Raw genomic sequence first — 15,651 nt, forward strand, 5'->3', positions numbered from 1 at the left:
TTTCACCTAAAATTTGGTGTAGAACAATTGTTTGATGGGCTAGATTGGGGAGTAGGAGCTTCTTGCAAGTGTTTGTGTAGGTAGAATATTCAAGTATTGTGTAATGGTGCACCCCATGAATTGTTGGGAAGGTAATCTCAAGTTACAAGATGTAATTTGAGAAGTGCACCATTGTATTATTTAGCCAACTATAATATACTGTACAATATTGGAACCATGCTCATGGGGGCTCAAATGTTTATTTACCAAATATTGTTTCAAGTTCATTAATGGTGTCTGCCTGGATTGTTTATTACATGTTTAAGTCTGTATACACCCTTCAGACACTTAAGAATATTTTGCAGTCCTTTTGGTATTCTTTCATCCCATACTGATGGAGATGGTAATTTTTTTCACAGTTTAATAGTTCTAAAAAAAAGTTTTTTCCAATATGGGCAATCCCAGTTTATCTAATCTTTCTTCATACATTTTGTCATGTGAGGCAACCTGGAAGAATGCCATGGTTTTCTCAACTCTTAAAGTATAAATTCACCTTTTCCTCAATGGATTTCAATATGCATACATTCTTAGTATACAGTCTCATGGGCAAATACCCCACATTGCATTCACCCCTTGTCCACAAGTCTCCTCTTATCTTGCATCTATGAAATTAGGAGAAATATAGATCAATTATGAAGATCTAAATTTATTAACAAGTCCTTACAAAACATCTTTGTTCTCCTACAACAGGAATGATAAAGTACTTATTCCACAGGAATGTAGAAGAATGAATTTTCTTATTGTCTGTTTTTGCTCGAAATCTTTTGTGTACTCTAAAATCAATATTGCAAACAACAGAGGTAATACTTACGATACCCTTCGGTTGTCTCAACATCAAATTGTCCAATTACACAAAAGTGAATTGTTCACCACTTTACCAAAATGAAATACAAATACAGTACAAATCTCATATTGGAACCCATAGTATACATAGTGCACTAAAGCACTATGAAAGATGTACTTAATAAATATTCTATCTTGAAACTGTTATTGTCATAAAAATTCATTATGCAAGGGGCAACAAGTGATGCTAACACCACTCCATGGAAAGCCTGGGGCATTTTGTAAAGACCAATAAAATTATGACATTCTCTGGCTGTGGTAGAGCTTCACTTGTCTGAACTTTTTTTTTTTTTTTTTCTTCTTCTTTTTTTTGCCAATTATATATCATAAGTTTAGATGAATGTAGAAATGAATACGGAAGTAATATGATGCTAACAAATGGAATGACATCTCTGTAGTTCTTCAAAATTACAATCAAAATCACAACTATGTAATAACAATACCAGTTATGTAATATGTTTAAAGGCTAGATGATGGGATGAGTGTTCCCTGCATATGAAATGTAGAAATTTGCAGTTATGATCTACCAGGGCAGAGCAAGTTCACTTTCTCCAGCCCTTATTAACTACATTGTAGTACATTTTTTGTTACATTTCCCACAAGTTCATAGACCAGCCTAGTTTGGACACCATGATCAGATTCTAAAGCTTATCAATAGGGTGCACACATGTAGTAGAATGCTTATTTACATATGACGTGTGTTACCGAAGTTCATACCACTCTGTGATGCGCCTTTGTTTGAGCCATACTGAAGGTTAATAACTCCCTCAGAAGCACGAAGTTGCTCATCAGTAAAATGTCGGACATTCTTTGAAGCCTCTTTAGGTCCAATGCTTGGTTTGTCGTATTGACCAGCCTACAGGAATAAAAGAAAAAAAATATATATATGTATATATATATATATAGATATACAATTATTGTACACATCCAACTAATGTGGATCTCCAAATGGGGAACTATATACAGAGTATGGAGACGTGACCGAAAAGATAAAATGGAAAGGGTGGTGGTAATGATAATGAGGTGGCAACAGCAGATAAAGTGATACGGATTAAAGCTGAAACAATAAATTTGAATTAGAACCAGGGAGAAAGAAGACTTCATGGTGGCATATCTCCCCTTAGGTGAGGGTTTGGAATGATGCTAAATATTAAGTGTTGTACAAAATCCTTTCTCCTAGGTGAGCAATGTGACAATATAATCTTGGTGATAGACCATCACTGTAAAAAGGGGAATTGGAAAGAGTGGATATCAAGTAGTCATGAAGATTCTTGAAGTTATGCTTTTAAGCACTAAAATAGATAAGACAGTAACCCAAAGATGCAACATGAATATCATAAGAACATTCTGGTGAGATTGGATTACCTGTATAACAAAGAACTCAATATTACTGACCCCTTAATATGTATATATGTGTGTATTTATCTAATTGTGATGTACAAGAGCAGCAATACTTGCAAGATCCCATCTCCTGAACTACAGTTACCATACTTTAACTTAAATGCAATTTAACAGGTCTATGCCTCTGTACAGAAAACAGTTTCTTATCCTGAGATGTACAGATTTTTTTTTAGTTTGTAATTATGTTCTTTGGGTTCTCATGTCCCATAAAAAGAGATCATCTGTTTGGCTTATTTCCTTCTTTAAGGGTACTAAAAACTGCAATCATGCAGCCTCTTTTTCTTCAGTCTTCCAAAGTTGGAAGTCCAATCTTTTCTGTTCTCTAAATGTTTGTTTTATCTGCTAGGTTTGGAGCCATTTAGGTAGATGTTCTTCGATTTTTTCTAGCTTAAATAGATCTTTTTTTGTGTGGCAATCACACCACTGCTGCATATCAAAGCCTGGGCCTGATTAGGTTTTCTATGAATTTTTTCCATCATTGTTTCACCCATGTAGTGAAAAGCATACTTGATTTTAATCAATTGTAGGTATCAGTCATTATGGTGTAGAAACTTAACAAGTTAGAGGTACGATTTATCATTCCTGAAGCTCAACTGGTTGTTGGTTAGGATGTTTCTCTTTCTAGATATTTGGTCCATCAATTTCTCACCACTTTTTGACATAGTCTGGATATCATGCTGGTTAATGATATGGGTCTATAGTTTAAAGAGTCTTTTTGTTTCCCATTATCAATTTGGACCATGTGTGCCCTTTTCCAGTATTTTCCTTCAACGAGCACATAATTAGATTGTGTATTTCATCTGCCAATTGGTCTCAACATCCTTTTAGTATCCAATCCCTCCAAGACATGCCCTCTTCCTCCTCATGGTCCTCTTCAGTTGTGAAAACAGAGTGAAAAGCATAGTTTTGAATCTCAGCCCAAGTTTTAGTCCCACTGTAGGATTTGCCATCAAATGCTAGTTTGGTGATAATGTCTCTGTATTTCAATTTCCCATTGAGAGAGTACTTACCCAATTGTTAAATCCAATAAATAAGCAACACTCATAAGGATCCATCTCTTACTCTCCAATGTTATCATGCCTAGCCTCAAATTCATGAACAGTTCCAATAATCATATTTAGATTTTAATTCATGTATTGTTCCAGCTTGAGCTATCTCGCCTAAGCCATTCCAAGTATTTATGCATCTATATGGAAAATATTCTTCACATCCTTTAGACGTGTAGTCTTTTAATTTGTTCTATGACCTCTATGAGCCTTGTTGTGGACGTGCTGTCTTGTTGCATTGCTTCTGACCCAGGGCAATGGGAGAGATGCAGGGATGACCAGTCATCCAGGAGGAGCCAAGATAAGAAGGAGGGGGGAGAGGTGGTGAATGGGAGTGGAATTTTGCCTTTTGACTTTGGCTACCTTCCTTGTAAGGGGGAAAAAGCCCTTGGCATACGTATGTATGACCTTTTAAAGCCCTCCTACCCTTAATCAAGATCTCTCTTCTGCCAATGTAGTCTACTCCCTTTAGTAACCTGAACATTGTAACATCACCTCTTTCTCTTCAGTCTTTCAAAGTTGGCAGACCCAGTGCTTTTGGTCTCTCTTTGTATGTTTTATCTACCAGGCTGAGAACCAGTTTGGTTGGTACCCTTTGTATTCTCTCAATCTTGCTTATATCCTCGACTCTCACCATTGACTTGTATTCTAGTCTTTGGCAGATCAGGGTTAATAATTTTTTTTCCCATTATCTCCCCATCCATATATGTAGTGAAAAGCCACTTTAATCTTCTGTAGCTGTCCATATGTCTGTTATATGACATTTTTTTTGTTTTGTTTTTTACTAACACTCCAAAATATTTCTCCTCTTTTGCTTTTGTAATAGGTTTACTTCAAGTAGTAGTTTAAAGATGGTCTTTTGTAGCTAGTGCTTATTATTTTGTATGGAGCCATTTTTGGCTCTATACAAAAGTGTCTAGATCTTTTTTGCAAAAAGCCCTCATTTTTCAAGGGTATGGTTCATCAAATTCCACTCTACAAAGCCCTCTGTTAAACCATATCATCATGATTTTTGCATCATCAGGAAATATGTTAGCAAAATTTGTTATACCCTCCATGTCACTGACACAGATAAGAATGTGTGAATGAATGTTCATGTGTGTGTGCATGTACATGGAACTGCTAAATATAAAAGTGACTTCTTATTAAGCTACATGGATAGATGAAACTCATACAGAGCCTTATCCACTTTAGGTTAGAAGGATGCATGATCAAGAGAATACAAAAAGCAGCAACCAGACTGACTTCCAGCCTTGCAATTAAAACACACAAGGAGAGACAAGATGAACTGGACCTTCCATTATTAAAAGAAAGTGGTGTTCAGGTCAATGAATGAAGTGGATAAAACTGACAGATCACTTGGTTTGGGATAACAGGGTGCTACAATGTCATGGGAAAACAATTAAGATAGGATCCTTGCATCAATTAAAAAAAAGTGTTGCTACAAATTAATTTAAAACCAAGTGTGATCAATGGAGAAAAAAGACAGGAGTGTACAAGCAAGGTTCCCTTTCTCAACATCACAAATAAAGCCCTCTGTGAGGGGCACCGTCCTAGCCTTCCGATAGGGGGGAGTTTGTGACATTAAACCATATCGCAAATAAATAAATAAATACAAATCTATTAGAAATTAGATACTATGTACAAGATAATTCCATGTTAATATTACAGTTACCTAAAACATGAATAATATTGCTTGAAATTCCTTACCTTTCTGCCCAAGGACTGGAGGCAGATTACTACAGAATTAAGATTCTGCCTCTCCCACAGATCAACAGTTTGGAAAGTTTCTTCAGGAGGAACTCCAAGGGCCTTGGCACCATCAACAAATCCATTAATGTTTTCCATGCATTTGAATGCCATCTTTGAAGTCTGGATCTTTTTAATTTGGCCTGGTTTCAGTGCATTTATGGTTCTGTGGATACCAAAAGCAAATATAAGTATACATGTGATATTTTAAAAAATTTCACCTCTTTAGTGTAATATTAAACATACTACCAAAACTACATATTATGCAAAACATCTTGATAGGTACCTACACATGATAACCATACAAAATGGATAGAATCATCTCCATCCTGCCCATTTTAAAATTTGTCTAGTTCCTCACGCACATCTGGGGAGTACAATGTCTAGACTGGGCCAAAGGACTATCAACTATTTCCTCCACCTTTTAACATAAGGAAAGCCAACAACTGCCTATTGTTCCCCTCCTCTTACTAGTATAATCTGGTGACGTAGAAAATCTCACACTAATATGACTGACAACATTGCAAAGTTTCTTCTCTGACAGATCTACAGGAGTATCCAAGAACCAGTGCCAACCACTTTGAGAGTGCAGGTTCCAGTCAGTGGAATTTGAGGCAACAACTATTAAATACCCAAAAGTGGTCGATTATAGATTTTCTGCTTACCTGCAAAGAATGGTTCCATCCTTTAGGGTTTCATAGAGATTATCTGGGTCTCCAGAGGTGTTGATATCTTCTTCAACCACAGACTTGATCCACTCTAGACACTCTGCAGCCAATTCAGCACTATATTTTGAGTTTATCTGAAAAAAAGAAATTATCTTGTATATTTCCAATGCCCAAATACACTTGTATATATCTAGAAAAAAAATTGTTTTAAACAAATCCATTTCAATTTCTTTTTAATTGTAAAAAATTACGTTGATTTAGTCTGGATACAAGAATGAATTTTTCAGATATATCCAAAAATGATGGACCAATATCTGGAATCAGAAGCGACCATCCTTCATGGTGGCTTGAACCCACATTCAACATAGAACAACAAATCTTCAGCAGTAATGGGAGTTTAAATAGACTGAGCTCGTTGCTTTAAGTTACTTAATGTTGTCTGCTTGGACTTATTTTTTTCCACAAACTAATGCATCTATGCAGAAAACATTTCTTACTGTCCTTCAAATGTTATATTTTAAATTTCTTGCTGTCAGTTTGATTCCTTCATCTCAGATATTTTTATCAATGTTGCCCATAGTTTTCAGTTCTAGACAATCACACTGTCCCATGCTCTTCTTCCTTTATCTAGTATTTCTAGCTAGACTAGGTATTTTAGTTGCCACACTATTTTCTATTTATCTTCCTTTATGTGTGGAGACCACTCCATTGTATATTCCAATCTGGGTCAGATTTATTTTTCCCTTCATAACATTTGGTGATGAACCGACATTGTTTATTCTATTCACTCGTATTTTTTTTCCTTCGTGACATCCTGCTCATTTTCAAAACATGGGGTTAAATTTATACAATGACCAGTGGGATGTGTTCATGTTGTATCTTGTGAGAGGTGGTGGGTTCGTACTGTAAAAATCTTTATACAGCTTTACGAGGATGATTTCATTTTCAGACTGTAAATGTATTAGAGTTTACTGAAGGCAGTTATTCTTAATGTTTTATTTTGTATAGGCTGTAGGTTTTTTTTTCCTGTGGTTGGGCGATACCTCTGAGGACTTTCTTCAAAAGAAGAGTTTACAACCGATGCCTTTTCCCTCTACTACCACCACCGCCATACATACCATACAATAAAACCAAGCAACTCTGGTGTAGGTATATATTCCCCTTCGTCATGCTCTGAAATGACCAAATTCATATTACTAAAATTACGTTGTCATTCCCCAATCTTGTACTATGTCATACATATTACTTATATTGTTTACTTTAACCCAATCTGTAAAGCCAGTTGGGTCGCGGTCGTCATGCAAGGTTGGCTAAGGTCGCATCCCGCATACCCCATCAGAAAGGCTCAAAAATATAAATATTACGACAATGCCTTCATAAACGATGAATCAGATATTAACAAAAATAACACTAATACCATACTCAGTATAACAAAAGTTAGTTAATTTTATGTCCATGCCTCCTACTCTAACTACCAGTGCCATTTCTTTCAATGGGTAGATATTGAGTTTGTGACTTTGAACTACCTAGGACAGACCACCAGCGCGTTTGGTGGGAAGGGAAGACAAGTTTGTAAGAAAATTAAATTATAGTAGCGTGTTAAATGAAGCTACTGCCACTGAGCACTTTTAGGGGAAATTTATCTGGGCTTGAAGTGTATAACCATACGCAAACTCAGAACTAACATGCCTCGATGCTTCTTGCAGTCTAGCACCCTGTCGTCACGCACCAGCTAGCTAGGTAGCTGGCTATGCGTTGCTGGGAACCGGTTGTGCACTAAACCGGGCTGCATTATATGTAATATCACCGGTCTTGGTGGTGCCTTGTGGCTGGCGAGATTTGTAAAGTACCTTTACATAAATAAATCAAGAAACAGTAGAACAAGATATTTTAATGTATTTCTGTCACCAAAGCAATTCTTTTCGGAAGACGTGAGAACAGAATACTCTGCATATTTTGGTATCTGGCTGGACCTTGTCCAAGCAGTCGTTTTCAATGTAATACCAAAGGAGCTTAGTAATACTCCTGGACAACCTGAGCATAAGTGTAGTACTACCCAGGAAGCAATAATTTGAAAATGTATCTTCTGTGCACATTACATAATTTCACCCATCAACATCGCCACTACACCAAGCAGGCATACCGGTTTGCTCCATTGTCGACACGTACTTCCACCGCCAACAAATTGTCTACATTTTTCTTAACCATCAAAATACAGTTTCTTCCATCATGAACAAGCTTTTATATAAGGAATGTTCGATAATTTCGCCATTTGACACACCAGCAGCGTGTTAAATGTACAATAATTTATACAAACTTATGATTGTTGATTTCACGTGTTTAAAAAGGTTACGAATTATTCAACGGTCTGTAGTATGAGGACATGATCAATATATTTCACCGCTTTCATACATTTGCTATATGATATAGTTTACCCAAGACTGTAACAGTAACAGAACCATTGCAAAAATAACAATTAAAAACACACAAACATAGAGGGGGAAGGGAGGAGGGAGGGGTGAAGGAAGGAATGCTAATTGTTCCCCCCGGGTCTACGTGGAAAACCTGGTCTCACCTCCAGCCGATTTTATCCCACTGATCTCTTCCCAAAAGCCTCCTATATTTCACAACTTTACCCCTCCTCTCCCCCCTTTCTACCAAAGTTCCTGGGGATCTACTTGCTTTTCTGTGATTTAACATTAAAACTGGTCTTACGCGAGGTTTGCTCAATGTGGCCCTACCCAGGCTAAGAGATTAGGGGATTCGTGCAAATCCAGGCACTGACGTCATTCAAGGCGAGGCCCTATTAAGGGAAACGCACGGGAATTCAGCTACGATAACAATGATTATTGTGTGCACACATACGCCTACGTTGACGTTATAGCATGCAAGGAAATGGGTGAGGGAGGGGATGTGTGGGGAGGAAAAATTTCTCCGCAACCCGAGCGGCGACCAGTAACGTTTCCCCTAGCAACCGGCATCTCGAGTAGTGACGACGATAGAAAATCAAACTTCAGGTGCGGGGTGGGGTGGGGTGGTGGGTGAAGGCTCGAGCACTGGAATTGCCAAGTTTTAGTATTGGGGAAGGGAGTGGGCAAGAATTAATTTCTTTAGTTTCCAAGTTGTCCCATTTTTATCAAGTCCTATATGGTATATCTGGTGCATAGCGCATACATCACGAAGTTCAAAAGTTTCTTGATATCTGCAACATCCTGGAGATGGCGGAGCAGGGGGGGGGGAGCTCCTGACCCTCCCCCTCAACCATCCCCTGTGGTGGCTAGTGATGGGCAGGAGAATTCAAGTTGGCTATGAGGGCGACACTCACTCACTCAGCACCACAGGACGTCGACCGTATCAAGTGCTAGTTCCGGACTTCTGAACCCCGGGTTGTGAGGCTCCCAAGGGCAATATTGACCTTCCTTTTCTGTCTACTACCTACTGACGACCATTGCAGTATGGAGCCCCCACACCCCCATTTGATGGGAAGGCATGAAAGAAGGTGTCTTAGTACAAGAGCAAAAATCAAAATCGCAGAAAAGGAAGTAGGGGAGTGTGGAAGAGAAAGACAGAGGAATGGGGTGAAAGGGAAGGAAGGGAGGGGGGAAGGGGAGGGGGTGAGGAGGGAGAAGAGGTAGAAAACTGCAATAACTATTAAAGAAAAGATAAGAAAGCTAAAAACAATACGAGGTTCAAACGCTTATCTTAGAGCCTTGGAGTGCATTTCCTTTCTTCTACCTAGTGTAGGCCTTATGGTCTCTTACAGTCTCCTTTATTCTTATGTTCTTATACCTGTCCACTCTAACGGCTATTTTCACTGCTTTGAAAACATCCTACACTCTTATCAAGCAGATATACTGCAACCTTCTTCAAAGGCTCGACAGCTGAAAGAATTCTTTCTATTGTTTGGGGGCTCTACTCTCAAGGGCTTTACTCTCTTCACCACACTTCAGGCACACGCAATCCAATCTGGCAAGCACTCGTAGCAAGAAATGCTCTTAAAATACCAGTACTTAAAAGTCAACTTGTACTACTAAACAATCAGATTGAATAGGAAAAATATTGAGAGAAGAAAAAACACGAGAGATGCGTGTGTGTGTGTGTGTGTGTGTGTGTGTGTGTGTGTGTGTGTGTGTCCATCCTGTGGACGTGGTCGCTCGTATATCTATACCATGTGATTTCTCTATTCCATTGTATCCCCTGAAGACGGGTCCCGGACAGGACTCGAAACGTCGGGAATAAATGACGTAATTCTGAGTCTGGTGTTTTCTAAGTTTCCATCATTATGGTTCCCGGACTCCAGTTTTTTTCGTAGATATATACATACATTTTATCAACCTAAATGCACTTTAATTCTAAGCCATCAACATCGGACGAACCGTGGAGGCACATGCAGAAATTGAAACGTGGTACGCCCGAGGACTCGAACCAACGCGGCGAGAAACGTTACTAGTGCCGTATTGACTATTAGACCAATACACCATATATATATATATAGTGTGTGTATGTGTGCGCGTATGCGCGCCCATGTGTATTTTCCTAATTGTATATACACACGCACACTTCCGTCTGAATGTCCCCTGGACTTCGTCTACAGGTACACAAGTATGAGCAAGCCACGACGCAAGAGAACCCGAGGCCGCAAAACTTCGAGGAGGACCGAAACAGTCCTCCACGCTCCCACGGAGACCGCCATCTCGAGCGAAGCGATTCCCCGCCTTCTGCAGAACTACTTCGGCTGCGGCAACAAAGAAATTCTTCATGAACTTCGAACTCGATCCAGTCGAGATGTCCGTCGACAGGGCCTCCTGCAACCGTTGCGAGCCCTTGAAGGTCGACTTCCAGTACCCTGACGCTGACGTGGGCGGTATGGACTGGAGCAACTGAGGAGGCACTGCGACGGCCCGTCTGAGGACACAGACAAGAATCCAGCTCTGCTATGCACTTCCTTAGTCCTGTGTGGAGCCTATACACGCCCCTTTTCAGTCTTCGGCGAAGATTAAAACTTTCGGCCTAATACAGGCCCATGAAGCCGAATTCCCAGCCTCTGAAAATGTTCCAGAGAGCTTTATAGTTTGTTCTGCCCTTTGTTGTTCATCGACAAGAAAGCTTCCTCTGCCTCTGCAGAAGAACTTCTTGAGAGGAGCATCCGCGAAGTCTCACCCAGTTCGATGTTCTTCTCGCTGGCTTCTGTTCCCCAATAGGAGTCCTCCACTTTGACTTCCATATAGAAGGTACCCTTCAGCTGAACAAGGTCTCAAGACTTCGGCAGGGAAATAGTAATAATAATGGGTCATATGAAGAATTGTCACCCCCAGAACGCCCACATGAAGAATCGTCACCTCACGAGATCCCACCTGAAGAACTGTCACCCCATAAGCCGAATATCAACAGTGGAATAAAGATTAGGTTAGGTTGAATGAAGGTTATTATTATTGTCATCAACTTATGCAAACGAAGAATCGTAAACCCAGGATGGCCCACATGAAGAATTGTCACCCTAGGATAGCCCACATGAAGTATTGTCACCCTAAGACAGCCCACATCAAGAATTGTCACCTATCGAAGTCTGGGGTGACGTATCTGTGTTGGACGTGATTCTAAACCATAGTGAATCGCACACACACATATCGCAAGATTTAAAGATGATCACTTCGCAAGAAATGGTAATAAAATTAATGTTAGTGTGCGCGTGCAGTGTGTGCGCAGTTATGTGAATGTGTGTACGTGTGCGTGCGTCTGTGAATGTGTGTGTATGTGTGCGCGAGTCTGAATGTGTGAACGTGTGCGCGCGCCTATGAATGTGTATGTATGTGTGCGCGCGCCTGAATGTGTATGTGCGCGCGCGTCTGAATGTGTATGTGCGAGCGTCTGAATGTGTGCGCGCGCGCGTGCGTTCATCTTAGAATGTACATATGCTTGCGTCTGCTCTGCTAGATTTGATTATTGGAAAGGCATCACTACAACTAGCGATTTATTTCAATAAGTATGTGTACATACTGATGTGTGTGGATGTGTACGCATACATGTGCACGTCTTAACATGTGTACACGCACGTACGCTTGTTATTGTTTACGTAACCTATTGAATGATGCTACACCTCTCCTTCCCTATGGAATTTGCAAACTCCTGCAGGTTAACTTCCAGCCCAAGGGGTCAAGCCCACCGCCTACCTTCCCGGATACCGCGCCTTCTTCTGGCCTGCCTCCTCCCCCCCCCTCTCTCCGCCTCCACTCGCAACCGTTTTCTAAGACGTGTTGTACTATTTACGCCTTTTCCCCTCCTGAACAATGAACCATTTTTTTTTATCAGTTGCATAGGTTTTTTAAGCAAGGAAATATGAATAGATTGATATCGAGAATTGAGGTCATACTACCTTGACAAGTAGTATCACACGAATATAGAAATTTACGCAAAATATTTAATTTACATTATACAAAATGTACAAGCATGTTTGCACGAATATATACATCCTTTATATCTGATCACCTGGTATACTGTATTTACGCAACATCACGCCAAAATATCCTAAACGAGATGAGTTATGATCTATCCGTTATGATCCCATATCATTAAAACGTTTGAAAAATAGAAATAAAAACAGTTATGATCTATCCTATAATTAAAACGTTATATAATAAAAATAGAATTAAGGATGATTTGTTTACAGTTTGGCTACTCCATCCCAGTAACAAAATACCCAAGTTACCTCATCCCCTTTGCTACGCGATTCGTCAAACTGAATTATTTCTATTGCATACCCCCCTGGATCATGGATCAAAATTGATTATGTATGCATATTCTTTGATGGATTTATTAGTTAAAAATCGGGTAGATGAACCCATAGACAGGCCGGAAGTCCTTTGACATTTACCCCCAACCAGAGTTCGAATTAATTGCTGCACAAGTGTTTTTCGAGAGTTCGGACACTTGTGTCCGTCTCGTCCCACCGAACTTTATTGCCAGACACTACCTATGTACCTTGCTCTTTCCTTTTTTTAGGCAACGAAAAACATTACTAAAAATATTGCATCATATTTGTCTCAAAAAGAAATGTATATTTACATTTGATTTGCATATGCTGGAAATAAACTGACTTGGTTTATATACGGGAGGTAAGAGGTGTGTATATTATGAATACATACAGACGCGCACACTGTATAACATACACGCACGCACTCGCCATACACTCGTGTATACAAACAAGGAGAAAGACGATCTTGTCTTTGTCGATCTTCTTAAAGGGATTGTCACATTGGCCAATTTTTCCTCCCACATCCTACCTCCACCTTCCATCTGTATATCTAGAACATTACTACGCTTACAGAAACCTAGACCTCCCTAAGAACATTTCAACAGTATGTCTAACATTCGTCTAGGTTTCCAATCTCTTAGTTCATCATTCAGCTTTGCTATGTATGACGGAAAGATAATGTGATGTTTGGAGATTTGAAAAATAAAATATTGTCACCGAAGTCGTTTTTGCGCAAACGAACTCAACTGTCGGCACTGGTGAAGCCCGTGAAGCCCAGTGTGATAACCCATTTAGATAACATCTAGCAACTTCTACTTAACACAAGGGAGATCTGCCAGCGGGCCACAAACAAATATATCCACATTAATACAACTAGAATCAACAGTCCACAGTTCCTTAGCAGAAAGATCTATAGGGCTCAGGCGAGAACTGATGCAGGCTACACTGGGGCTGCTAGTTTATAGTCAAACTAGAATATGTTACACTAATATGCACGGACACATACACATTCATACACGCAGATACTCATTCACGCACGCACACACTCATACAAGCACGCACGCATACACACTCGTACACATACACTCATATACGCACGCACACACTCGTGTACGCACCCACATACACACTCATACACGCAGGCACACATCACTCATACACATTCGTACACGCAAGCACACATACACTCATACATGCATGTACAGCACACACACACTCAATACATGCACGCACGCACAAATACAAGCGCGCAAACACATACCACACACGTACACACACAATGTACGCGCGCGCACACATTTATTTATATTGACACTGAGCATGATTCAATAGAACACACTATGTGAACCGTAAACACGTTAATGTGCATATTATATATATATATATATATATATATATATATATATATATATATACACCACTGCCTATATGAAGATACAATATACATATACACACACTCACAGACTGTGTGTGTGTGTGTGTGTGTGTGTGTGTGTGTGTGTGTGCCAGCGCATTAGTGTCGTATCGGTGTGTAAATCCAATGGATGTGTATTTCCTGTCTTCCCCAATTGTTTTGTCTCAGCAGACTAGCTTTCGGAATTATCCAATCGCCACTGGTCGAGTCAAACTGAGAGTTAACAATTTATTTTTGAAGCCAAATGAAGCAAGACTTCAATCAAATCTTGGCTGTGATGAACCCATTGACTTGTTCCAGGCTGCTACAACACAAATGTCTGACAGCTCGTCACTCGCTCAACTATCTTGGAAAACCTCACTCCACATTACCTTTACAATAAATATTTCCTTATCTCATATGCAGTTCGTGAGAGGAAGTATAGAAAATACAATTCCAATGTATCTATTTTTTCACTATTTCACTGTATCCTGAAGTTACACCATTGAATCAATAGGTTAACACATTCTCTTACTTGGGACATCAAGTGACAGGAGGGATGCAGTTGAAATATACATCGGTAATGGAGCAGAAAGCCCAAATAAACATACCTTGGCTTGAGCGTCAGCGGCAAAGCCAGACTTTGTTGCTCTGTTAGGGACAGCCATGGTTAGGGTGTAGTGTCAGGATTTGGGAGAAGGAGACGCTTTGGTACAAACACTCTCCACTGTTGCAAGAGAATGACGGTTTCATAGAGCGACTGCGCCTATATCACCTCGTCTGTACTCGCTCCTGATTGGTTAGAAGCTGTAGATGCCAAGTAGTTCCATTTCGTTAAATATAAAAAACCGGCGGATATGATGGCATATTTAGCAGTCATGCTTATTAATATCGCTGCTAACATACTAGATCATGACTCCATAGACAGAAAATATATATATCTGGAGATCTGAGCATTTAACAGGATCATAAACACTGTAACAAAATAATTCTAAGCATCTGTTGAACCTAACATTGACAGATTGTAAATCGGCAATAATTTCAATATCATGTATGAACAGCTGTGAATAATATTGAAATAACAAATTATTCAACCTCATCGCATATACATTATGAGCAACGTAGTATTTCTACAAGGCATAGAATATTTAAAACAAGAGAAAATTGATGGATGACAACTCAATGCGACTTGGAACAGGTTGCGCCTATGGATACACCAACGCATAGCAGGGCTGGGTTTAGGTTGCACCCTTGACACATTGCAAAATTCGTTATCTCATTTGCTTTTGAATTTTACATTCCTACATATACCCCTTCCGGATCACATTACACTGATCCAACAGTTTAGGCGTTAGTCAACCTTTTCAATTCAAATCCTAGCATAAGCCCTCATCGGTAGCCAAGCGTTGATAACTAATCTGGAACTCTTTCCATGCAAGATGGCCAATTTCCTTTTATTCTCGCTACTATGTTCTTTTATATATCCATGGCATGACAGTTAGTAATAGGGGTAATATATTCCATGAACTAACACCCCTGAACAACATTTACATTAATTTCTTTAAACATAATACGACAACGTTAGGGTCATATTTTTTTTTTTTTTGCTAAATATTGTTTACACAAATTTATGATTAAAGGGTTGGTATGTGCAAGTAACATATTATTTCTTATACTTCTGGTTGTGTCTGTAGATACTGGATCTGAAAATGGAATCCTACTTCTCCGCTCACATCACAACCGTCTCCGTCAAGTTGAATG

At 39.5% G+C, this 15,651-nt stretch overlaps 1 protein-coding gene across 1 annotated transcript; it reads right to left on the reverse strand.

The window, feature by feature from the left end:
• Positions 1-669: 669 nt before the first annotated feature.
• On the reverse strand, positions 670-14,662 carry Chd64 (transgelin calponin-3). Its single transcript, XM_076201371.1, has 4 exons — positions 14,502-14,662; positions 5,744-5,880; positions 5,040-5,244; positions 670-1,738 (listed from the first exon to the last, which is right to left on the reverse strand). The coding sequence occupies exons 1-4, from the start codon at positions 14,556-14,558 to the stop codon at positions 1,568-1,570; spliced, it is 570 nt and encodes a 189-aa protein (XP_076057486.1). The 5' UTR covers positions 14,559-14,662; the 3' UTR covers positions 670-1,567.
• Between the last annotated feature and the right edge of the window lie 989 nt (positions 14,663-15,651).

The sequence above is a fragment of the Oratosquilla oratoria genome, chromosome 18 (genome assembly GCF_046742065.1).
Source record: "Oratosquilla oratoria isolate Oo_2021 chromosome 18, ASM4674206v1, whole genome shotgun sequence".
In the NCBI taxonomy this organism is placed as follows: Eukaryota; Metazoa; Arthropoda; class Malacostraca; order Stomatopoda; family Squillidae; genus Oratosquilla; species Oratosquilla oratoria.